At 42.0% G+C, this 24,640-nt stretch overlaps 3 protein-coding genes across 12 annotated transcripts; all 3 read left to right on the top strand.

The window, feature by feature from the left end:
* The first annotated feature begins 798 nt into the window (after window positions 1-798).
* On the top strand, window positions 799-6,397 carry LOC103712488 (serine carboxypeptidase-like 34). The gene is made up of 10 exons (XM_008799017.4): window positions 799-1,139; window positions 3,486-3,593; window positions 4,000-4,095; window positions 4,210-4,302; window positions 4,412-4,500; window positions 4,655-4,948; window positions 5,109-5,245; window positions 5,461-5,553; window positions 5,940-6,045; window positions 6,135-6,397. The coding sequence occupies exons 1-10, from the start codon at window positions 866-868 to the stop codon at window positions 6,282-6,284; spliced, it is 1,440 nt and encodes a 479-aa protein (XP_008797239.3). The 5' UTR covers window positions 799-865; the 3' UTR covers window positions 6,285-6,397.
* Window positions 6,398-8,162: 1,765 nt separating this feature from the next.
* On the top strand, window positions 8,163-16,994 carry LOC103712455 (Tetratricopeptide repeat (TPR)-like superfamily protein). 10 transcript variants are annotated; one of them, XM_088724273.1, is made up of 4 exons: window positions 8,163-11,023; window positions 16,018-16,085; window positions 16,365-16,509; window positions 16,598-16,994. In XM_088724273.1, the coding sequence occupies exon 1, from the start codon at window positions 8,386-8,388 to the stop codon at window positions 10,942-10,944; it is 2,559 nt and encodes an 852-aa protein (XP_088580399.1). In that variant the 5' UTR covers window positions 8,163-8,385; the 3' UTR covers window positions 10,945-11,023; window positions 16,018-16,085; window positions 16,365-16,509; window positions 16,598-16,994. The 10 variants fall into 10 exon arrangements, with proteins under 10 accessions (XP_088580399.1, XP_088580400.1, XP_088580395.1 ...); XM_088724274.1 differs by having other exon boundaries at window positions 16,365-16,555; window positions 16,636-16,994; XM_088724269.1 differs by having other exon boundaries at window positions 16,007-16,085.
* A 3,046-nt stretch (window positions 16,995-20,040) lies between these two features.
* Window positions 20,041-22,993, top strand: LOC103712457 (sugar transport protein MST6-like). Its single transcript, XM_008798984.5, has 3 exons — window positions 20,041-20,348; window positions 20,593-21,953; window positions 22,925-22,993. Exons 1-3 carry the CDS (start codon window positions 20,216-20,218, stop codon window positions 22,991-22,993), a joined length of 1,563 nt encoding a protein of 520 aa, XP_008797206.3. The 5' UTR covers window positions 20,041-20,215.
* Window positions 22,994-24,640: the final 1,647 nt, after the last annotated feature.

Genomic DNA, 24,640 nt, shown 5'->3' with positions numbered 1-24,640 from the left:
GGTAATTAGAGATACTGAATAAAGGGAGATGACAGATTCGCTAAAAGATCCAAATCAAGATGCCGCATACAAGAAAGATCCTGCAACTATCTCAATGGCCATACTCGTTTGCCATCGTTTGCATTCCCGAAAAGAAAAAGGCATTGCAACAAATTAATCAGCCCCGCCTATCTTTGGAGCCGGAGAGAGAGGAACATCGAAGGTTTCCAAAGTAAGTAGATATAAATGAAAAAGAAAGGAAAAACTATTTATTTACCTTGTTTTGAAAGGAAGAAAAAAAGGTAAATAAATATATCAAGGTCCTTATTTACCTTGACATATGTCATGATATTTTATATTTTTATCATCAAATCTTTTTGTAACATTAATCCTATTCTCTTTGATAAATAAATAAATAAATATACTTCATTCTATTCTTTACGATATTTTCAAAGGTTAGCTATTTGAATATTTAAAAAAAAATTATACATAAGTTTTCTCATAAGCTTTCCGAAAATAGATAACTACTACAAATGTTAGAATTAATTATTAAATTTTACTCAGAATATAATTAACATCCTATTTTTATTAATACCGTCTAAAACAAATATAGATATATTTCATATCCGATTCCTCTCTTTATATGGATTTAATTTCGGCATCTGCTTAGCATCCATAACAGGATTAGTATATCTATTAGTATACGTTTAATCTGGACACATAAATGAACATTACCGATATAGTATTTTTTTGCATACCAAGGAAAAAATTTCCATCTTCTGTATCCTCCTTCCTTTATATATGGAGGAGAAGAGCAAGAGATGGTTCACATAAAAAAAAAACTACACAGGTCCAGGGCTCCAAGCCCCTACCAACTATTCACCGGATGGGTGTCTTCTCCTCTTCTCTCTTCCTTCCCCTCCTTCTCTTCTTCTTCTACCACTCGACTCTCGTCGAATCGAGTGGATTAGAGAATGATTTCTTGAAGCAGCAAGAGGCCGACCGCGTGTTCTCTCTTCCCGGTCAGCCGCCGGTGAGGTTTAAACAGTATGCCGGCTACGTCACGGTCAACGAGAGCCATGGGAGGGCGCTCTTCTATTGGTTCTTCGAGGCCACTCATGACGTCGAGAACAAGCCTCTTGTCCTATGGCTTAATGGAGGTATATACGTTGGGTATGACCGTAGAATTATGCTCTTAGTGTCCCATACTCTACGTCCAATCCATTATACCTTCTGTTTCACTCTTATTTTATTTATTTATGTATTTATTTATTTTGATGAAAACGGTAGTATCTGTTGGGATTGGGAGGTAACAACAAACAAGATAATTAAAGCACAATGGAATCAACAACTCTTCCATCTTGTGTAAACCTGTTAGAAAACAAACAACTAGAGCCAATCCACCTAATATATATATCAAGGCATTCACAAATACTTAGCTGATCAGAAAAAGAAAACACAAACACCAAATTTTTACGTGAAAAACCTTCCCAATGTGGAGAGTAAAAACCACGGGACCGTAGTCCACCCAAAATCTTCCACTATCAACAAATAACGTGTATACAATCTGTTCTCTCTAGCCAAAACTAGAGGCATATATCACCACATAATCTCAAGAACAATATTCTTGGCAAACATCAATAATAAGAGAGAAAGATTGAGAAGATCTCATATAAACAGCAGCCACGTTTCTGAAAAATCTGACTGTGATAGAAGACTGCAAATGGCGATCACACTGTACAGATTGAAGAACCATGTGTTGCGAACCTGCTGTCCAAATTTCAGCTCGATCGGACCACAGATCACCTCCCGATCATCGTTTGATCAAGACTGCGCGCTGAATATCAATTCTGCATCTTCTCCCCTGCCTCCCTCTATTTTTAATTCGTGGAAGATGGCTCACATACCCTGCATTCTCAACATAAAAGGTTGCCCTAATGGGCCTCACGTTTTGGACCAAAAATAGTCCAACTAAATAGGCTAAAACTAATTAATTTAGCCCACATTTGTTGGGCTAAGTCTCCTCCAACATAGGAGGGATAACCCAACAGTATCATGTATAACGTGTACGGATACAACTAAGAAAGTCCAAAAGCAAAATATCACGGGGAGCACTCGGCAACTCTGCCACTCCCACCGAGAGCTGGTTCCCAGAATGGTTGGCGACAAAGAACGCTATCCAATTCGCAGCCCCATTGGCCTCTCCTTTTATTGTGCTCGATGAGAGCTACTACGTACTAACTGCGATCTAATTCCATTATCTTCTCGTCACAATTAGTATGGATAATAATTAGCCTGCTGAATGGATTTTGTCTATGATGGTGGAGCGTCCTGACTTGTAATGGTAGGATGGAAGTATTAGAGTGGAGAGTCCTGACTTGAACATTGCATGGTATCTTGAGTTCTTCAAGCTGCATGGAGTCGGCTCCTAAGTTTGCATGGTGCTTTGTCCTTCGCTTCAGGCTTGTCTCTTCCCTCTGGTTTAATCAAGCAACATCTTCCATAACTTAGAAATAAAAAGGGAAGTATGCTTATAGCTCAGGGTGTGATTCCACCCTCATTATAAAGTCTATCAATCTGCTCCTATTTTCATATTGTTTGAAATAGTACTGTAACAACAAGTCCAGCATTGCAGCCATGATCCTAGACTGTAATTCAAGAGATCATTCATCAGTTTCATGAATGTTTACTTCCTTTGCTCGCTATACCGGCGGCTTGTCTAGTTTCATCAATCTAGTGAATATATTTTATTGGTGTTCATGATCACCACTTGATGAGATGACTTGTTATTTTTTTTCTGTCTGGAATTTACGCAAATCTTTTGTTTCGTTACTGACCATTATATCTGTTGTACGTGTTCTCTTTTTACCTAAATACGGCCTGTATATAATCTTGGATTTTTCAGAAGTGAAGTGTTATGCACATAGTTGACATCTTATTTGACCTTCTCTCATGATTTAGTTGATTTCCCTGAGATATTGATGATGAAACATACCTTGAAAAGATAACCATACCGGCCCTGGAGAAGTATCTTAATTCAAAAGGGGGACCATTGTCCAAAGAAGAACGATGTAAGTGGGAGAGACGTGTGGAATAGTTTGCTAGGACTAGAGCAATGGTGCCTCTGCCCATGAGCACATGAACACCATCATTTTGTAGTTTCCCCTCTACTTCTATTTCTATCCTCTTGCTTTCTTCCCCTGCATCAGATTTCACTAACACTATCCTTCATTTCCACTATAATAAGTGTGGGAGAAGTGCCTCATTTTCCTCCATTACATCTCAGATTTCCACTTTTCCTTAAAGTCACCATGCATCTGCCATTGTGTTGACATTGGGTTTTGGCAGTTCGAGTCAATCATCCATGCATGCATGCAAATTCTCATTAACTTTGGCTAGATCTCGATGGAAGGCTCTTATTTACTGCAGAATTGTATTTTTTTTTTACCTAATACGATTTTTTTTTCTAATGGAAAACATCAACTAACTTTTCTAATACATTTCAGGGCCTGGTTGTTCGTCTATTGGGTATGGAGAGGCAGAGGAGCTTGGGCCTTTCTTAACGCAAAAAGGTTGGCCGGAGCTAAAACTCAACAAGTACTCCTGGAACAAAGGCAAGGCCACTCATCACTCACCTGTAGCTGAATTTCTAATGTGTTAGGAAATACTATAAAAACTTGAAACGTTTAGTTATGCATTTTTTTTTCAACTAAAAATATTCCATGCAAACACCTATGCTTCTCTTCAAATCCAGACTGTACGGGTTCGGCATAAACAAACCCGGCCAGACCCAAAAATGTTGGATTTGAGTCAAAAATCTGGACCTGGTTCAGATCATTTTGACTGGTTCATCATGGCCTGACCTAATTAGGAGGAAGTGCGCCACTTAGCGGTCAATTTGCTATATATGGATGTGCTACATCCATAATCTCGAATTAGTTTTGTCCAAGAAAGATTACTGCAATTAAGAGAATTGCAGGAATAGATAATCAAACCCTAATCTTCTCGTTTATTATACAGAGGCTAATTTGCTGTTTCTGGAGTCCCCAGTCGGTGTGGGGTTCTCTTATACGAATACAAGCTCTGATTTGCAGCACCTTGGAGATAAGATCACTGGTAAGCTTGGGGAAGTACATTGTCATTGATTCAGTTATGGTCAATTTTAGTTGGTGGAGTTTGTATGCATTTTATGAATAATATTGACATTCTTCATATAATTATCATTAAAAGCTATCGACTCGTACAAGTTCCTTGTGAATTGGTTTAAGAGATTCCCACAGTTCAAGTCTCATGACTTCTACATATCTGGAGAAAGTTATGCAGGTAAAGATTTGCTTCTTCTAATGGCCATCACATTACCTTTCTAGCCAATTCATTTGTAATTCCTACAGCCGGAATATAGTTAATTACTTTGCTATCACATTATCCGCAGGGCATTATGTTCCACAACTAGCGGAGAAAATCTTGGATGAAAATAAAAAAGCCTCGGTGGATGATTATATAAATCTCAAAGGACTCATCGTAAGTTCTTCGGAAATACTGATCTCTGTTATAAACTTCCTGTGCTAAGCTCTTGGAAATGGTTATTTCTTCTGTCACCTCTCGGCCATCTTTTCTTTAGTGATCAGTCTTGCGCATTTATGCTCTTAGTCATGCATCATCTCTAATGATTCAGATAGGAAATGCCGCATTAGACGAGGAAGCCGATCAGCGGGGGATGATCGACTACGCCTGGGACCATGCAGTCATTTCTGATCAACTGTACCAGGAAGTAAAGAAGAGCTGCAATTTCAGCAATGAGAATGTTAGCTTGGCTTGCAATGATGCATTGAACGAATACTTCGCTGTTTATGATATCATCGACATGTATAGCTTGTATTCTCCTGTCTGTGCTAGCCAGAACACTTTTGCGACCTCTAGAAAACACTTTGACGTCGTAGGCGCTGGTTCTAAGCTCTTCTCCAAATATGTGAGCACTCCCTTGGCATTCTTGCTCTAACCATGCACGAGAATTACTTCAGATAACGCAGCTCCCGTCCTCTTTGAGGAGCTGCATTTTGGCCAACTCCATAAGGACGTGGCTGCTCTTGTCCAGATTTTGAAGATGATTGGCTCTCTCTTTGTTGCAGAGAGCGTGGCATCAGAAGCCGTCAGGCTATGATCCCTGCCAGTCAGAGTATACTGAGGTATACTTCAATCGTCCAGAGGTCCAAGAAGCTCTGCATGCCAACGTTACGGGTATTGGGTACAACTGGACTCACTGCAGGTACCCTTCTGATTCAGTCCCTTTGGGGAAGCTTTGGATGTGTCCTTGATTGTTCGAAGGAGTCCTCCTCTTTTGACGGACTCTAATTCTTATGATTCTTTCCTATGTTTTCTTAATTGATTTGGAAGAGTACAGAGGAACATTGGTTTCAATTGGAAAGAGAGCACATTATTCAATTACGATGGATGCTAACTATTTGCTACTTGTTATGACAGTGATGTGATTACCCAATGGAATGATCAGGCCGCATCTCTGCTCCCCGTCCTCCGTAAACTCATTGGTGCTGGCCTCAGATTGTGGGTTTACAGGTGAGTTTGTTTACCCGATTTAACTTTTTCGATCGATATTTAGCCATACATAATACCAACTTAGAGTTCATGTATATAAATTATCATGCAGCAGAGTCGCAGCACTCCATTCGAATGATGCTCCTAAAAACCACAAAACATGTATATAATTACCTCCACAACAGATAAAAGAAATTCATGCAATGTCCATTTAATACAGATTCATCGGCTTCTTACCTCTTAGATAGTGTATATACTTCACTATTTTAAGCCAAATAGATTTTGATGCAAGACATGCTCATGCCAGTGGAAGGATTTCATGATATCATCATATTGGTTAGTTTGATACGGTGGTTGCTGAGTGGTTCTCTTTCCTACTGACCTCGTTCTATCCGTCTACTGTGCAGTGGTGACACTGATGGAAGAGTTCCAGTCACGTCAACAAGGTATACATTGAACAAGCTTGGCCTCAAAACTGTTCAAGAATGGTCGCCTTGGTACCACCATAAACAGGTAACGATTGTTCTCTAAAACCTTATGGCTGTCTTCATCGTCACCTTAAAATAACTAGATGCGATAACTCCATGCATGCGATTGTTTAGGTTGGTGGGTGGACAATTATCTACGAAGGACTTACGTTTGTTACAATCCGGGGCGCTGGGCACGAAGTTCCAACGTTTGCTCCTTCACAAGCGCTGCAGCTTCTGGCGCACTTCTTGGCGAACCAGGAATTGCCTCCTGCAGCATTCTAGCAATTCAGACTCTCGATCCTATCGTCTCAAGAATTCGAGCAATGTAAAGAAAAAGAAAAAATAACTGTTGGAAATGGCTGAAATTAAGCCAAGTTTCCAGTCAGGCTGATTTAGCTGGGTGTTAGTACATGCATTGTGATTTCTATATATCATTCATGGAACTAATTTTGTTATGATTTATGTCCCTCCTCTTTGAAGTATTTTAACAATCAAGGATTATATCTTTGGTCAGAACACATCTATGTCTCAAGGAATATGGTTCATATCATGAACGTTTGGAATACTGCAGAGACGAATTTTGCTGATTTCTGGTGGGACTTTTCTTGCCTCTTGCATGAACATCTCCGTTCTAGGCCTTACGAAATGCCTCGTTGGCAGAACCACTTGCATGGATAATGAGAACGTTTATATGGAGAGCAAATTTGCTCTAACCAAACGGAACCAGTACGTATTTCCCTGGGATATTACTCATGGCTGTCCTCAAGAAAGAGCTTGTATAGTCTATAGACATTGACATGCAAATTTTCGAATTAGCTGAAGCTGATTTTGTCCTCAAGAAAGATCTTAGTCATGGCCCCTGTGGATATCCTTAAACTCATTTATAATTTTGTCCCACCGGTTGTTGTCTTTAGTGCATGCAGTGTGGTCATGTATGTTCTAAATTCATCAAAGTACGGTTTAAGCCCAACTGACATGCTTTTTCATTATGTAAAAGAACCACACTTTTCATACCATGCGGTCATGGTGAACCATGGGGACACCATGTATGGATATTGTCTTGGTTTCTTGATTCTCTACAAGTACCTAAAACCTATCCAATATATAATCAATGCGAGATTAAAGGTCCTGGCACACTTCCTTGTTTAATACCCACATGCAGCTGAGGTGGCTGTTTAATATTATTTATAACAATCTTGAACCTCATCCAAAAATACTATCCATATAGTATTATTAGAATTTCTTGGTTCTATATAAAGATCCAAGATCTCTTTCTCCACACTCTTGCTTGACTGGTCCTGTATCGCCTCTTCACTCCATCAAAAAGATCAAGAAGCATGCGATAGCCTGAAGAATTCCTCGAGTACCAACCTCTTGGAAATCCCCTCTTCGTGCAATGTGGTCAGCTCATTCAACCAAAATTGCCCCGAATACCTCCATGCAAGATCATTCATGTCTGACACCATTTTACACCACAATCGCATTGCAATAGGCTCGTATCCTTCAAGCCTAGGAGAGTAGGGAATACGACCAAAGCTCCACACTCCTCCTCAACGAAGAGGAATCCCCAAGTATCCCAATACATCTTGGCAATCCGCCACTATACCAAATATGATGTATGGGCTTTCACACAATGGAACAAATCCACGTACTCATTTAAAAAGACCAACTAGGATATATTATTTGAGTTTTTTGGTCCTATATAAAGAACTAAGATTTTTGTAGTACATAATCGATGTTGGCACTGAACACATACCGATACGGGCTCCTACATAATCTCCCATATATGCCCAAACTAAAGGTCTGAATTCAATCAAACCCAATCACAAACATCATAATTAATCTATAGTCAACTGAAAAGAATGTGTTACGGTATTCTTTATTCCACATGGGCTATGGGTAGATCTACCCTACTTCCATTTGTAACGACTGAGGAACTCATCTGTTCTATCGCCATCTGCTATCCAGCAAAACTAAATAGATTCGGATAGCCGATGGTTTGGATGGGAACGGTCATCGACCGTCCTTAGGAAAAATTACATCCTACCCTGGTGTACCAGCTTAGCGGTACACCGGACTAGTAAAATGCCGCCATGTGGGTATTCTAGCCACCTCAGCGGCAACAGTATATTATATCCTCCCGGTCACCGCGACCGATCCAGGTGCCTGCCTGTGGAATGCATGCCATCGCCCAGCTTGGAAGTTGAAAGAGCAGCAGCTTTTTGGATCGTTATTTATTCCGTAACATTTTTGTGCCTCTTCGTTCTTCCCCAAACTCCGCTAATGGCGGCTCTCTGCACCGCCCCGAGGAACCCTTCTCGCCGAACCATCGCTTGCTTCAAAATTTGATTGGATATCTTCTCTCGCTACCCTCCATCTTATCATGGCTTTAAGAGCAATCAGAACGACCAGCAGCTTTTCCTCTCCCAAACTACTCATTCCTTCGCTCCCATTTAACCCTAATTTCTACTCGGACTCCGCCCCGATCGATGCTTTCCTGCCGAGCATTCAACTAGTCCACCAACTGCTCGACCTATTCTCCCATCCACCCAGCCTCCGAGAAAGGAGCGAGGAGCTCAGCCACCTCGGCCGCAGACTGACACCCGAGACGGTCGAGACCGTCCTCAAGGACCTCGAAGGGTGGAGCGCCGCGCAGAAGTTCTTCCGGTGGGCCTCGTGGCAGAACGGGTTCCACCACAACTGCTACACCTACAATGCCATGGCCTCCATCCTCGCCCGGGCCCGCCAACGTGCCCAGCTGAAAGCCCTGGCGGCGGAGGTGGTTTCGGTTCGCTGCCCGATGACGCCCGGAGCCTTGGGGTTCTTGATCAGGTGCCTCGGTAATCAGGGCTTGATTGAGGAGGCCAATTTGGTCTTCGACCGTGCTGGGGATTTGAATTGCGTTCCAAATTCATACACTTATAACTGTTTGCTCGAGGCCTTGGCTAAGGCCGGTCGGGTCGAAGCAGTGGAATCAAGATTCCGGGAGATGGTGGTTGGTCGCGGATGGGAGCCTGACAAATACACCCTTACATCGGTCTTGCAGACATACTGCAATGCCGGGAAGTTGGAGGAGGCGTTGGAAATCTTCAACAGGATGAATGGCAACAGGTGGGTTGATGGGCATGTTTTGACGGTCTTGATTGTCGCATTTTGCAAGTGGGGAAAGGTTGACAGAGCATGCGAATTGATCCAGCGGATGGAGGATTTTGGGATGATGCTGAGCGAGAAGACATTTCACGTCCTGGTCCATGGCTTTTCGAGGCAGGGGAGAGTGGACAAGGCGCTCGAGATGTTTGAGAAGATGAATGGTTCAGGTTTTCGTGGGGATTTGGCGCTTTACAGTGTTTTGATTGAAGGGCTTTGTGAGCGGAAAGAGCTCGTGAGGGCTTTTGGTTTGTATATGGAGATGAAGGACAATTGTACATATCCTGATGCTCGGTTAATCAAGAAGATGATCTCAACACTCTGCGGGGAAGGAGACTTAGTCAATGCAAACCAGTTGCTTGAGGAAAATTTGGAGATGTTGAATTTGGGTAGCTTGGTCTCTCTTTACAATGCAGTTCTAGATGGGCTAGTTAATCATGGTGATGTAGACAAAGCTCACACGCTACTAAGGGCAATGATGGAATCGCAAAGCTTGCAGGCCTCCCAAGTGGAAGTAGATGAGTATGCATTTAGTGAATTGGGTGCTGCAACTGAAACCCTATTTCAGATCAAGAAACCTGTTTGCCCAAATGCTGATTCTTTTAATATTGTGATCTGCGGTTTATGCAAGATCCAGAAACTGGATGTCGCTTTAGTTCTTTTGAATGATATGATCAAAGTAGGTTGTAAAGGGAAAATTCTGATGTACAATAATTTGATCAGCGAGCTGTGTAATGTGGATAGGTTGGAGGAAAGTTATGAGCTTTTGAGAAAAATGAAGGAATTTGGATTTACACCCACAGAGTTCACTTACAATTCCATATTTTACTGTCTTTGCAAAAGAAGGGACTTATCAGGTACCCTTGAGTTGCTTAGCGAGATGCGATGTCAAGGATATGTGCCATGGATAAAGCATTGCACCATGATGGTCCAGCAGCTCTGCCAAAATGGAAAAGTTGCAGAAGCTTCTGGTTTTTTGGATGACATGGTTAAGGTGGGTTTTCTTCCTGACATGGTTGCTTACTCTGCGGCTATTGATGGAATGTGCAAGATTGGAGAGGTAGACAAAGCACTGAGCCTCTTCCGTGGTATATCTTCAAATTGTTATTTACCAGATGTGGTTGCTCATAATATTTTGATTAATGGATTTTGCAAGGCTGGTAGAATGAATGCAGCACAGGAAATTCTAGATGAAATGTTAGAGAAGGGACTTGTGCCTTCTATAGTTACCTACAATCTGATGATTGATGGTTGGTGCAAAGCTGACAGGATTGACAATGCACTTGCTTGCTTTGCTAAGATGATTGATGATGCAAGGTCACCCACGGTAGTCACATACACAAGCTTAATTGATGGCTTGTGCAATATTGGAAGAGCTGAAGATGCTCTTTCTTTGTGGAATGAAATGAGGGAGAAAGGATGTCTTCCAAACCAGATGAGTTACATGGCTCTTGTCCATGGTCTATGCAAGTGTGGTGATGCAGATGTAGCTCTTATCTATTACAATGAAATGAAGGAGAGGGATTTTCAGCTAGATACTTCTGTCTATTTGTTGCTGGTAAACTGTTTGATTTTGAAAGGAAACTCGGTTAAAGCTTTTGAGCTTTTGAAAGATGTTCTTCGAAAGGAAAGCTTTCCTTCTGCTGATTCTAAGAACTTCCGATTGATGAAGAAGGCAGTACACAAGCTATACAAAGATGAATCTACTTCTTTGGATGTGAGGATACTCATTGAAGGGGGATATGTTCCATTCATACAAAGTGTCCATGACATTGGGGAGGATGTGAGGGAATAACATATACTGTTTATTGATCTTGGAGAAAGGTTTCCCAGCATGCTTCATGCAAGGCTGCCTTCACATATAATGCTTCTGGGTACATGCATGCTTGAGCCTCATTTCTTTTACAAAAGGCTATAGGTTTCATTGCACTCTTTCTGCATGGAATGTTTTCTTCCATTATTGACCAAGGTTTTTACTATTTCAAAAGAGTTAACTAGGGGTTTCATGCTCTTCAACTTTTATTCCTTGAGTCATAGTTCAGTAATAGTTTATTTTTTATATATACAGGCATAAACAAAAAATTCCATTTCTTATACCCAATGTATCTCGATAGATTACAGGATTCTATCTAAATTAACAAAACTTCATTGCTCTAAAAATCTGATCTTGAATACATAGCTTGGGGCTCATTACGTATGTTTCTGCTTGAATTTCAGATAGGTCTTATGGAAGTCTATTATGTTGTAGATAAATGACTTACTACTGCACTGGGCTATGCATATATTTGTCCTTGACATCTAAATGCAAAAGTACTTCAAAATCTCTCATTAAGAGATGTCATCTCCCCATATATTCATTTATTATTTTTGTACAAACATGCTTTCTTTATGTCCAACAAAGAATATTTCATTTCATTAAATGTAACAGAACAAGAAAAGAAATAGATCTTAAGTTTCTCATAATGCAGGTCAAAGCACAGAGCTCAGTTTTTATGCTCCAATTAGATTTTAATAATTTCTTATATAATTTTTTAGGTTATAGAACAATTAATTTACTTTATGCGGCTTTTTGTACACCAGTTCCTGGCTCCAAAATATGAATAGGCATTAACAGAATTTTTAAAGAGACATCCACCTCACTCCAATATCTGTTTGCAAAAGCTTTAACAGTGGCAGCTGGCAAGTTCAACCCATTTACAAGTAGTTAACAAGAAGACAATTAATATCTTCTTTAATGAGGCCAAAATAGGCTGCAGCAGGGGTGTACACCACAATGTCAGTAAGATATGTGGTATATACATACATTACCGACTAGGACATGGTATGCTCTCGTAACTCAATATTCTAATTCTTGCTTAAAACCATGTCCAGGCAATGAGTATGCGTAAGAATACATTTCATATGTATTATAATTTGCATGATTACAGTGAGCTTCTCTATCCCCTAATGCAAATGAACTTCACTCCCATGTTCATATTTGGTTATTAGGAAACATGATTCTTGGGCTTTTTGAAGGCTAAAAAGCTTGAACTTTTGTAATTCTTATAAGCTATATTCATGAGTCTTTACTATTAAGCTATCGCACATTTTCATTTTAAGGGCTATTTTTCTAGGTGACTTGATATAAATGTAATGTTCTTGTACATTTTTAAAATATAGAGCTCATATTAAGGTTGCTAACAAGCTTGGGCCAGCGCCGGCCCACTAGGTCAAGCTTGCTTAGGATCTTGCCAATCTTGGTTAGAATGGGCCATGGCTTGGGCCTTGGCCTAAATCCTTCCCATCGACAACGGGCCTTGTATAAGTGAGCTCTAATCCATGACCCTTTCTTTTACCCTTCCCTCTCTTCTCGTTTTGACGAGCTTGCATGGTGGATGGGAGGCTGTGGCGAGGGCTGTGCATGGTGGATGGGAGGCTGCAGCAAAGAGGCCATGGTGGCAATGAGTGGTGGGAGATAGTGACGGCAGGGTGTGGATAGGAGGCAATGGTGGTGTTGGGCACTAGAGGGTGGTCATAGCAGTGAGTTGTGGATGGGAGGTCCTCGTGGTGATGAGCCTCGAGTGGGAGGCCATGGTGGCGAGAAGCCATGAGTGGAGGCCGCTGCCTTAGTGAGTAGGGAGGTGAGGTGGCCATGACAGTGTGCAAGGTGGGGAGGTTATAGCGAGGGCGGGTGGTGGAGGGGAGACAGTGGCAGCATGAGCTGTTGGGGGAGGCTGCAATGGAGGGTAGGCCGCAGTGGTAGGTAGGTAGAGGCAATGACGGAGAGGAGGTCGTGGTGGATAGTAAGCCTATGCTGTGACAAGCAAGGGAGGCAGGAGGGGAAGCAACTAAAGGAGAGCGGTGTCAGGATTTTCTTTTGAGTTTTTTTAAAAATAAATACAATGAGAAGTTTCTCATTTTCTATTAGACCGTGGGCTGATTCCGGGCCAAGCCTAGGCCTAATCTTCTTTCCAATAAGGGGACCTTGGCTAGGCCTGAGTTGATTGTGAATATGATGGGCCAGGCATGAGCCTAAAGTGGGCTAGCTCGATTACAGCCCATTAGCAGCCCTAGCCGATATCTTCTTGCCTATCTCCTCATTTTTCACATGTTTGTTGTTTCCCACCATATTAATTCATGCACTACCACATTAATATATGTTAATTACATACTGACCTTTTAGTTAAGCTTTCAAACTTCCCAAACTTTTTTATTTTGGCCTTCCCACATGAAGTGGTGAGCATGATTGTATTATGATTTGAATTGATTTTCATATTGATGGTCAACCTAGTTGAAGGCTACTTTGCTGGTGTAAACTTGGATGATACGTATTAGAATAAATAATATTGAGAGAAGTTTGGATAATGCCGTTCTTTTTGTAAACTATAACTTTGACTAATTTGCGATATTTTGGCATTGTTAATATGGCGAATGACGTTAGTTTGAACAGAAGCATTGTATTTGGTATACCAAAATATGTTTGGATACTTTAACACCATTTTTGGACCCTTGATAATCATACTTTTGTGTACACATTTGTTTCATGATTCACTGAAACTCTTCCTTAAATTGAGAATCAATCAATTCATGCTAACATTTTTTTTGGTACATTTGATTCCCTTTATTTATATATGTAACTTCCAACAGAAACTATTTTTTTTATAAACAAAAAGTTATTTGACCAGCTAAAGATTTAACAGATCTGAATAAATGTGCTAATCATTTCTAGATTTTGATTGATTTCAACTATAAATGGGTTTTAGAATTTTTTTCTAGAAAGATATGATCTTAGCATGTATTTGAGAGAAAAAGGGTGATATTAGTTCAAAATATCAGATACACAATTTAAGAATGTTGACCAAAAGGGGATGGAAGAGAAGATGATTAACCTTGATCAAGGGCTTTATTGGTTCTTTCTTATCGAAGGTGCGCATGATTGCTTTTTCCTGCTTGGACAAATACAAGTTCAAGCCTGATTATTAACAATATCAGTACTTGGAGCTTTGTCACTGGGCCTCAAGTGCTACAACATGCTGTACGCTTCCTTTGTTTGAAGATGGTAGATTTAGGATGGGGTAATTGACATCTGGTTCCTCTTGTTTGACTGCCATTTGATGTTTAAATCCGGTTGACTGAGTTTTTGTACCGCCTTTTGCTTTCAACGGAATGGCCATTTATTATTTAGTCCCTGGCTCTGTACACACTTACACCTGGGTGCAAATTGGATATGTGTGTATCCAGGAATGCGTTGCGAACAGGCGTAAGTGTATGCAGAACAGTAGTATAAGTGTGTACAAGCCTAACATTTAATGCTAAGTGTTTAAGGATTAAAAATGAAATGGCAGTCAACTAAAAGATCAGGTGTTATGTTTCCCATTTAGGATAGGACCTAAGGTGGTTGCTATAGCAACACTGATGCATGGTCTTAGTTGCTTGAATTGGGACCAGATGCATAGGTGGTTTTGGGTGTCAGAGTGGGGAGTCTTATTCATAAAAAATTTTAGTATGCAGAAGTGTCCAGAAAGTAATTATAGACTAATATTAAATATCATTTTTGGAGAAGTTGCTTAGTTGAAAGTTAGTGAGTTATTGAGAAGCAGGTGTCGCAGTAAAACAAATATTTTGAAGCAAGTGCTATGAGTATATCTTAGAGCTTAGTTTACTGATATGGGGCTTAGGGTTGGCAAGATGCTTAAGTAAGAAACAAAAGTTACAAGTTGCTAGAAGTTTCTAGTGAGAAACTAGTCAGTGTCCTTCGTGCCTCTCTTGCAGACAGATGAAATTGATGTTTAGGAGATCTCTTGCAGGTCAGATGCAAGATTACATGCTTATTGTCTGGTAGCTAATGATGTGAATTTCTTAGAAGTGATGTAGTCGTGGCACTTTAGATTGCAAGTGATCTTCTTTAGGATTGGTCAATCTATTATTGTTTAAGCTCTCTAATGGCCTGGCTGAATGGAACTGGGAGAATTCTGGATGTGTTATTTCTTCAAGGATGCTAACATTTTATATAGCTGATTTCCTGAAAAGTTGATGCAAAAATGAGGCTAAAGTTGATACAAAAATGAGACTATGTCATCTCATTTCTATCAGCCTGCAAACAAGAGTCCCTACCTCGTAATGTCGTCATGGACCATCACCTTGTGTCTAATGCCAAATTATACAAGAAAGGACTTTGAAAAGTTCTTGTTCAGTAGCATCTTGTATAAGCAAGCTATCCACCTTTCACTGAGGAAGGAACTAAGGCATCAAAGTGAAGGATATTCATAAGATTTCCCTTCAAGCTCCAAATGTCACCTCTTGATGGTTCATGGCGCTTATATGCTTTTTCCTGAAATCACTGACTTGCATCAAGTATCCAGAATCACCAACCTTGCGGATATTTTCCTAGATGCTGCAATTTTTAAGGTCTGTCTATAGTCCTATTTACCTAATTCTGTTCTGTGGCTATTATGATCGATATATGATTAGTGTTTGTTACTCTCTGTAAGATGCCATAGGTATAGCCGAGTATTTTTTGGTTCTGAAAGCACAGTTTTGCAAAGATGATTAAACCATCTCGGCATGTCTACTTGACCGAAAGTATCAGCTTTTATTTGAAAGAAAGATTTAGTCAAATGCATGAATGAAAGTAAAGTGCTAGGGATTCTGTTGTTATAATTAGAAGTTTTGCCGTCCACGGCAAATTTTTACTGTCTACCTAGCGTTTTGCAATTTTTCATATTATGTTATGTGCTGGTATTTCCTAATTTCCCAGTAAGTGCATCGCAAGGCTATTTAGTTGTAATATTTTTCTTTCTATGGATATCCAGTAAGCCAATGTACAAATGGTTGCTTATTCCTTCTGCTGATTGTATATCTGAAGCTTTACTTTTTAGTTTGATGACAGCTGGGCTCGCTTGGGCATGGAAAGGAATGACATTTCAGGCGAGCAAGAAATTGTTGATACAAATGCAGGTGTGTTTATTTTTGGCGCAACACTAATGCTTATGCTGCACTTCTCATCCTTGAATTTATAGCACATCTCTTGAAGGAAACTTGTACCTCGTCTTAAGCATAATTGTTTATCATAATGACTGATTTATACCGCATCTTGGAAAACAGAATATATTTTAGCACTTCTCGAGAATTTTCGATGGCTGATTTAATCAACTTTTAACTGCAAGCTGTTCACTGATTGCTGATACTTCTAGCTAACAACTTTTGTTTGTGTTATTTTGCTTGAGACGCGCTTAGGTGATCAGCAAAACAACCATGTCACCTGGGTTTTTGGCAGGAGAGATCATGCGAGTTGATACCAGGAGAAATCCTCACAGGAGGGTTAGTGTTTTGTTGTTGGAGTAATGATGCTTCAGTCGCTATCGAGCATGTGTCTCGACTGGTGATACGTGATGTCCTATTTGACTTTCGACGTACTATAATCACTGGTAGCATTCGCTTTCACTGATGGTAATTCTCATTGGCTGCAGATAAATTAAGTCAGTAATTATCCAATTTCTTGTAGCAGCTAGAGCAAGCTTATATCAGAACTTCAACTCTCTCCCCACCAACTTCTCTACATTTTGGACATGCATGGATTCTTAACGATGGGCCTGTCTTGCCTTTGCTATCTTTTGGCGCTTATGGAGGCAATGGAATGGACAAATCTTCATCAACAAATCCTCTTCTGGAAAATGCATGCATATATTCTTTGTAAACATAAGCACCTGCTTAGTTTCAGTGAAATCCGAAAAAGGAAAAACTAAGCATCTTCGAATTCACTCCTTTTCCTTTTTGTTAATTGGATGGTCTAACCTCTTTCCCATTCAAAGAAAATATAAGATGACTGAGAAGAAGAGAAATGAAATTCTTATTTTCCCCACCCTATTGGACCCTGTTTGGTTCGGGGGCAGCAAAACTAGATTAACTAGACTTTGGGAAAATATTGTGATGAAATATAGAGGGATGGATTAGAATAAACCTGTTCCATTTTTTTTACAGAGTCGTTTTTTCTAGATTTATCCAAACTTGATGGATTAGCTGGGTCAAAAAATAGTGTTGGCCGCATGTTAATTTTTTAAAATGCCTCTGTTGCTCCTCCCTTAATGTCTCTCTTCTCTGTTTATTTTTTTTTTGTCTTTTGTTTTTTTGGTGATACTGCGCTGAGTATGTGGTCATCTGGTTAGGTAATATAAGATGACAGAAATGCAGAACCAAACAGGCGTTGGTATTTATTTTTTCACCTGTGAGCCATATTTTTTTAGCTTCCATCGCATCAACAGACCAACTGTTGGCTCCATCTATTGGGTTGAGATGTACAGGAAATTGGCCGAATGGCTAGGCTTGGGTAAGTGAACAATAGCACCACTAGTGCCCAAACTGAAAAGAGATAGATAGCAGTGAGTTCTACTGCAGGACTTTCGCTATTGGCTTCTCAAGAAAAAGTGCGGTGACTAGGAGCTATGAGCAATGAGCTACAAATTAAAAACTAGCTAGGAACTAAAGAATATAAAACGAAAGATAAAGATAAACCCATAAAGAGACCGATCATTGATTTGGCGAAGAGCTTTTTCTCAAAGTTACAACTTAATAAATCGCTTCTATAAACTTCGAGGATATATATCGCTGCTTAGTTTTGACACTTATCCCTATTGATTTTCGCGATTATTCTCCTATATTTTGGGTAATGCTACCACTACTCTCATGTTCTGGATAATTGTAACTCCAATTAGCCATCCCTACTCTCATGTTCTGGATAATTGTAACTCCAATTAGCCATTCCTCTAGGGTTCTGCTCCATTAAAGATCTGATCTTAGGATGATAGCACTCTCATTCTCAATTTGCACCCAGATACTTGGACTGCACCTTCGTGTTACAACCTACACCTTTGGTGATTTGACTTGCACTCTTGATATTTCAACCTGCTTCTCTAGTATTCAATATGAGGTTGGCATCCTTTCGATACTACTAGGCTGATTGGTTGTGTACATTGGCTTGTTGACCAAGTACAACTTAGGTTGTTTATTAAGCACAAATTTGGCCTATTAGTCAAGTACTTTAGTGATCAAATTCTCAATTTGTAGCTTGGTACTTGATCGGAGGTTGAATTCGTTCCAGAATCTCTAATTAGGTCTGCAGAAGATGTTCTATTTGAAGACCTACACTACAGGAAAACTCATCTTTTCCGACGCTTTTTCTAACCTTTACCGATGCGTATACGCGTCGGCTAAAGGCCCGGCAACGCTAATTAAAGCGCCGCAAAAGCGTCGGCGATACCGGAGTGGCAAAAGTTTTTGCCGACGCTACACGAAAGCGTCGGCAAAAATACGGATTTGCCGACGCCTATAAAGCGTCGGAAAATCTATATTCCTACAAAAAAGAAATATATAGTCTATTCCGACACTTATAAGCGTCATTGTAAATAAAATTTTTTTAAAAAAAAATTATTTACAAATCTCTGGGGCCTTGAGGACGGCTTATAAGCCCTGATCATTGCCGACGCTACATGAAGAAGAAGAGGAAAGAGGCAACCTAGCCCTGATCATTGCCGGCATCTCAGAAGAGGGAAGAGCTCCAGATCTCAGGAAAAATAAACGCATGCCAACCTAGCTTAAAAAGGTGTAAATAAATAGCCATACCTAGCCCAGGAGCTCCAAATCTCTCTTCCCGCTATCCACAGCCATCACTGCAAAAGAGAGAGAGAAAAAGATTCAATCAAAATTTGTTCTCTGAAACTATATCTTTTATCCTAAAAAAAAGAAAGAATGAAGAACGGGAAGAGAAAAGAAGATGAAAAAGGAACAAAAAGAATAAAAGAAGAAAAGAAATGAAGATAAATAACAAGGGAAAATCTGAAAACCCCTCCGGTCGATGGAGCTATCATCAACAGCGAGGACGTGCAGCTCTCCACCGGTGCGCATACACCCTCTCTCCGTCGCCATCCACTGTTCTCCTCCGTCGCCATCCCCTCTCCGCCGGATCGAAATCCTAAAACGAAGTAGAAATATAAATAAAGAGAGGAGGAGGAGAGAAGAAAAGGACCGCCACTTTTCTTTGGGGTTGGAGCATCTCCTCCACCTATTTGAAGCTGGACCATGGCCATAGCTCCGGATCAGGGGTTAGGGATAAGGAGGGCGGCAGGCGGCGGGTGGCTAGACGGGTTAGGGATCGGGAGGGGTTTGTATATATGTGGGTGGGGGTGGGTGAAATGAGAAGCGTCGTGGGATTTATATATGTGGGTGGGGGTGGGTGAAATGAGAAGCGTCGTGGGATTCCGACGATGCTTTTAAGCATCATCTAATCTCCGCTTCTCAGATCTAGCGTTGTGACCACCGACACTTCTTAAAAGCGTCGGCAAATTTTGACGCTCGGCGAAAATTACCGATGCTTTTAGAAAGCGTTGGCGTGTATGCGTTGGCACGTTTCTCCTTTTTCCTGTAGTGCTACTACTGCTAACTGCATGTTGGATCACTTTTCGAGGTTTATTATTAAGCAGGATACCAATTTCAATGGTCGGTGTGGATGCCGTGTAAACACCAGCCCATGCATCCCTACAACTTTCATGAGACGACAATATCTCTCGATGCGTCAAAAAAAAAAAAAAAAACACCCAGCCATGACCAAAATTCTCAGGTTACCACGTGCTAGACGATCCGCACCTGAATCTCTGATAGCAAGTCAACAAGTCAACACAAACGTTGTCAAGATTTTGACCACGTCCTGTTCCTTACAACAAGCGGCTGACATCCAACAACTTCAGAATTTATTGGATTTCAACACGAAGTTAGAAAGGAAATAAGCCAACGGCCAAACCGAACATTGGAGACCTTAAATCCAAACCTCCCATTCACCTCCAGATCCTAACGAGGCTTCACTCTTATCGATCGAAAGAAAAGGGTAGCTTACGAAAGGCGGAGGACAAGACGGAGGCATACTCTCAACACCTTTCATGCATGGGCGATCAGACCAGCTTTGTTCTTGTTATTAGAAACCAAAAGGAGACAAAGGAGGAAGTGTAAAGGAGCCCTTTTAGATTTGGGAAACGTTTGCTTCCACCATTAGAAAGAGTAGGAGGGCGAGTAGGCTTAATTTTTTGTTAATCATCGGCATGGCTGGTGGAGGGTTCGTCGCACAGGGGGAGGTTAAGGACTACAATGGGAAGGTGACCTTGTTCGTGATCATCACCTGCATGATCGCCGCCACCGGTGGGCTCATCTTCGGATATGACATCGGCGTATCTGGTGATTACTCATCTCTCTCTCATTTTGGCTTCAAGAATTATGACTCATTTCATAGTTTGAGCTTTCTTCGTGACCGGTGTCAATAATCCCCCACGTCCACATTTATGCTCTTGATCGAAATAATCACTCACTAATTCGGATTTATTATATATATTTCGTTTTAAAGTTTGATTTTGCGACATGATGGTAATATTGTACATAATTGTATATATTAACGTTCATTTGATATTTGATATACATGCAGGAGGTGTAACTTCCATGAATGTTTTCCTGGAGAAGTTCTTCCCTTCGGTGTACGAGGATCAGAAAAATGCCGGGACATCCAAGAACCAGTGGTGCTCGTTCGACAGCCAGCTGCTAACCGCGTTCACCTCCTCCCTGTACATCGCGGGGCTCATCTCCACCTTCTTCGCATCGACGGTGACCAGAGTGCTGGGACGGAAGGCCTCCATGCTGTGCGGCGGGGCGGCCTTCCTCATCGGCTCTGCTCTGAACGGTGCCGCCGTAAACGTGGCGATGCTCATCATCGGCCGCGTCCTGCTCGGCGTCGGTATCGGCTTCGCGAACCAGGCCGTCCCCCTCTATCTCTCCGAGATGGCCCCGCCGAAGCTCCGAGGAGCTCTCAACATCGGCTTCCAGCTTGCGACGACCATCGGCATCCTGATCGCGAACCTCGTCAACTACGGCACCAACAAGATCAAGGGCGGGTACGGGTGGCGCATCTCCCTCGCGCTCGCTGCGGTTCCCGCCGGCATCATGACCATCGGCGCGCTCTTCCTGCCCGACACCCCCAACTCCCTGATCGAGCGAGGCAAGCTCGAAACGGCCAGGAGGATTCTCCAGAAGGCGCGGGGGACCGACGACGTCGGCGAGGAGCTGCAGGACATGGTCGAGGCGAGCCAGGCGGCCGGGCAGGTCCGGCACCCCTGGAAGAACATCCTCCAGAAGCACTACCGCCCGCAGCTCGTGATGGCGTTCTTCATTCCGGGATTCCAGCAGCTCACCGGCATCAACATCATCATGTTCTACGCGCCGGTGCTCTTCAAGACCATCGGCTTCGGGGACAACGCGTCGCTGATGTCGGCCGTCATCACCGGCCTCGTCAACGTCGGGGCGACCCTCGTGTCCATCGCGACGGTGGACAGGTTCGGCCGCAGGTTCCTCTTCATCGAGGGCGGCGCGCAGATGCTTCTCAGCCAGGTAGCGATCGCCGTCATCCTCGGGGTCAAATTCGGCGCGGACGGGACGGGGGCCATGTCGAAGCCGTACGCCGACGCGGTGCTGGTGCTCATCTGCACCTACGTGGCGGCGTTCGCGTGGTCCTGGGGGCCGCTCGGGTGGCTGGTGCCCAGCGAGATCTTCCCGCTGGAGATCCGGTCGGCGGGGCAGTCCATCGTCGTCTCCGTCAACTTCTTATGGACGTTCCTCGTAGCGCAGTTCTTCCTCTTGGCGCTCTGCCACCTCAAGTTCGGCCTCTTCTTGCTCTTCGCCGCCTTCGTGATCGCCATGACGCTCTTCATCGTCCTGCTACTGCCGGAGACAAAGAATGTGCCCATCGAGGAGATGAATGTGGTCTGGAAGAAGCATTGGTGCTGGAAGAATTACGTCCCTGACGATCACATGGCGGTGGCGTGAAGGACTGGGTCGATGCATGCATGGGGCTGGGCGATGATGGACTTCCAACCTCTTCTTCCATCTGCTAGCTACGTACTTGTCGTAAAAGCGCTATCAGGAATAGAGTTGAAATCTAGCTAGGGCCTAGGGAGCAGCGGCGTGAGAGGTATATATATATGGGCGGGAAGAATATTACAAGGCCTAAGGGGATGCTTGCAAAAGTTTATAAATCTTTATTTTTTCAATTGTTGATACGTAATTTCGTCAAAAGTACCGTATGCTCTCTTTGAACTCACACAAATGACACAGTTTTTCTTTTTTTATCAATTGTAGACATAGAATAATTATGTTTAAATAAATAGCTCAATTTACAAATACTCACTACAAAAAATCTAGTCTTTTCCGAAGCATTTTAGAGCTTCTACCAACGTTTATAAGCGTCGGTAATTTTGGTGCCGATGCTTCCAAAAGCGTCGGGTAGGTGGAGGTGAAAATTTTTTCTCCACACTTTTGAAAAGCATCGGCAAAAAACGGAAGCTATGTCGACGCTTATAAGTGTCGGCCCGTTTTGGAGTCCGCCGACACTTATAAGTGTGGGCGGAAACTGAAGATAGGCCGACGTTTATAAGCATCGTTAGAATTATTTTTTTAAAAAATAAAAAGGCTAATTAAAAAAAAATCTGTTCAATGGTTCTTTTACAAATGTCCGATATTTTTTTTTACAAATTATAATTCATATGATGTTTTTTTGACAAATTACAATAGAAGAGACCGATCAATGATTCTCTCAAATTCTATTTTCATCTCCTTCGCATCCCTAAATTACAATGTGGATTAAAAAAGAACATATATTTTTTAACAACATGGATAGGATTAGAGATGAATGCCACAAAAATACAAAAAATAGTAAAAAAAAGAATAAAAAAAGCATACAAGTGGGCAAACGACCCACTTTGGACAAGCTTCCGGAGCTTCTTCTCGGCGAAGGGTTTGGCGATGGGGACTGCAACGTCGCCCTCCGCTTCGGATAAGCTTCCAGCGATGGGGATGTAATGTCCCCCTGGTCCTCTTCGGGCTTCGCCATCTCATCAAATTTTTGGATCGCTTTCCGAACCACGAGCGTCGATCCCTCGAATGTGGAACTGTAGAGAACAGAGAACTTCGAATTCCTCTGGGCTCGGTTGGGAAGCAGGGCGTTGGCCAGAAAAATTGCAAACCTTTCTGAAAAGCATTCAGACATGCATGACATATAACTCTAAAACCAAAACATATAACCCTCAAACTTTTGATACTCGAATCGATCAAACAAATAGAGAAAGATGACTCGAGAATCAAAAACCTAGGTTGGAAAAACAAAGACACTAAACACGGGAAGGGGATCCCAAGTGCAAGACAGATTTGGTGAAATTTTTACTTGGACAAATCCAAAGTTCGGAGATGGCGATATTTAGGGATTTTCTTGCCAAGACAGAGAGAAGAAAGAGGGGGTTTGGAAACCTTTCGGCTAGGGTTTCCAGGGTCGTGACGTTTTATAAGGGGGGCGAGTGGGATGGTGTCCGACGATGCTTATAAGCATCGTCGGACACTATGGACTTCACCCGTCATCTGGGCCTGGGTTGGCGTCCGAAGACGCTTTTAAGTGTCGTCTGGTCCAGAATTTTAAGAGAAAAATTAGTGTTAAGTGGGATGTTTAGCGAATAGGATTCCGTCGATGCTTCTCTTTGGCCTCCGACGACGCTTAGAAGCTGTCTTATAATTTGCTTTGTACAACGCTATTTAGCGTCGTCTTAGTTTCATCTCCGCCGATGTTACTAAAATACATAGGTAAATTTTTGCACGCTTACAAAATTGCCGATGCTTTTTTGTTGTTTCAGCAGGAAGGAGTCGGAAAAACTAATTTTTGCAATAGTGACTATTGAATTTTTAGTTGAAAAAAATTACCTGTCCGGTGATCGATCGAAGAGTTCCACGATATGCTTATCATCTCCTCTTCAGAAGATGAAAAGTTGGTGATACGCCATCGTTGGCGTGATTCATGGCGGCAAGTGAAGCCATGGATTGACAGGGAGCGAGTGGATCCTTCCATGATGGCGAGTGCTCTTGCGGCCATGGCGTCAGATTAGCCTGGGAAAAAAAGGACATCAGCTTCTCCGCATGGCCTCAATCCGAACCCTTTTCTTTAAAGGCTCCGACACTTCGTACGTGCCACTACTGGCGGTTTTTTTTTTTTTTGAATTTACTGCGAACAAATGAGATAGCGTGGATTTTTTACCCACGTGTCAGTCCACAACGGCCTATTTCTCCCGTCCTATAGGAGTTCACATTCTCTCTCTCGCTCTCTCTCCTGGCTTGCATTATTTAATGCGCTCCTGCTACGACTTATCCAATTCCTCCCGTTCTTTCTCAACTACCAGCCTCTGCATGCAGTACCGGAACTGGAAAAATTACTCAGTTTGGCCGGAAATGAATGGCATTCTCTTAAATTTGTACATCGTCTCTAAACCCATGCGTGAAAGGAGCATCTAACAATCCTGCCCTTTCCCTCTTCGGAGTCTCGTCGTCTCCTCGTGAACATCTATTGGGAAGACCACGCATTTATGTCCTATCTTTTGTATTATCTTTTCTGATTTTGTTGGTTTCACTCAAGCCCGTCGCATATGGACTTCTATTATACAATA

The sequence above is a fragment of the Phoenix dactylifera genome, chromosome 6 (assembly GCF_051530095.1).
Source record: "Phoenix dactylifera cultivar Ajwa chromosome 6, Ajwa_hap1_PhDact_Kaust_v1.1, whole genome shotgun sequence".
In the NCBI taxonomy this organism is placed as follows: Eukaryota; Viridiplantae; Streptophyta; class Magnoliopsida; order Arecales; family Arecaceae; genus Phoenix; species Phoenix dactylifera.
This window is presented reverse-complemented; position numbering and strand designations above follow the sequence as displayed.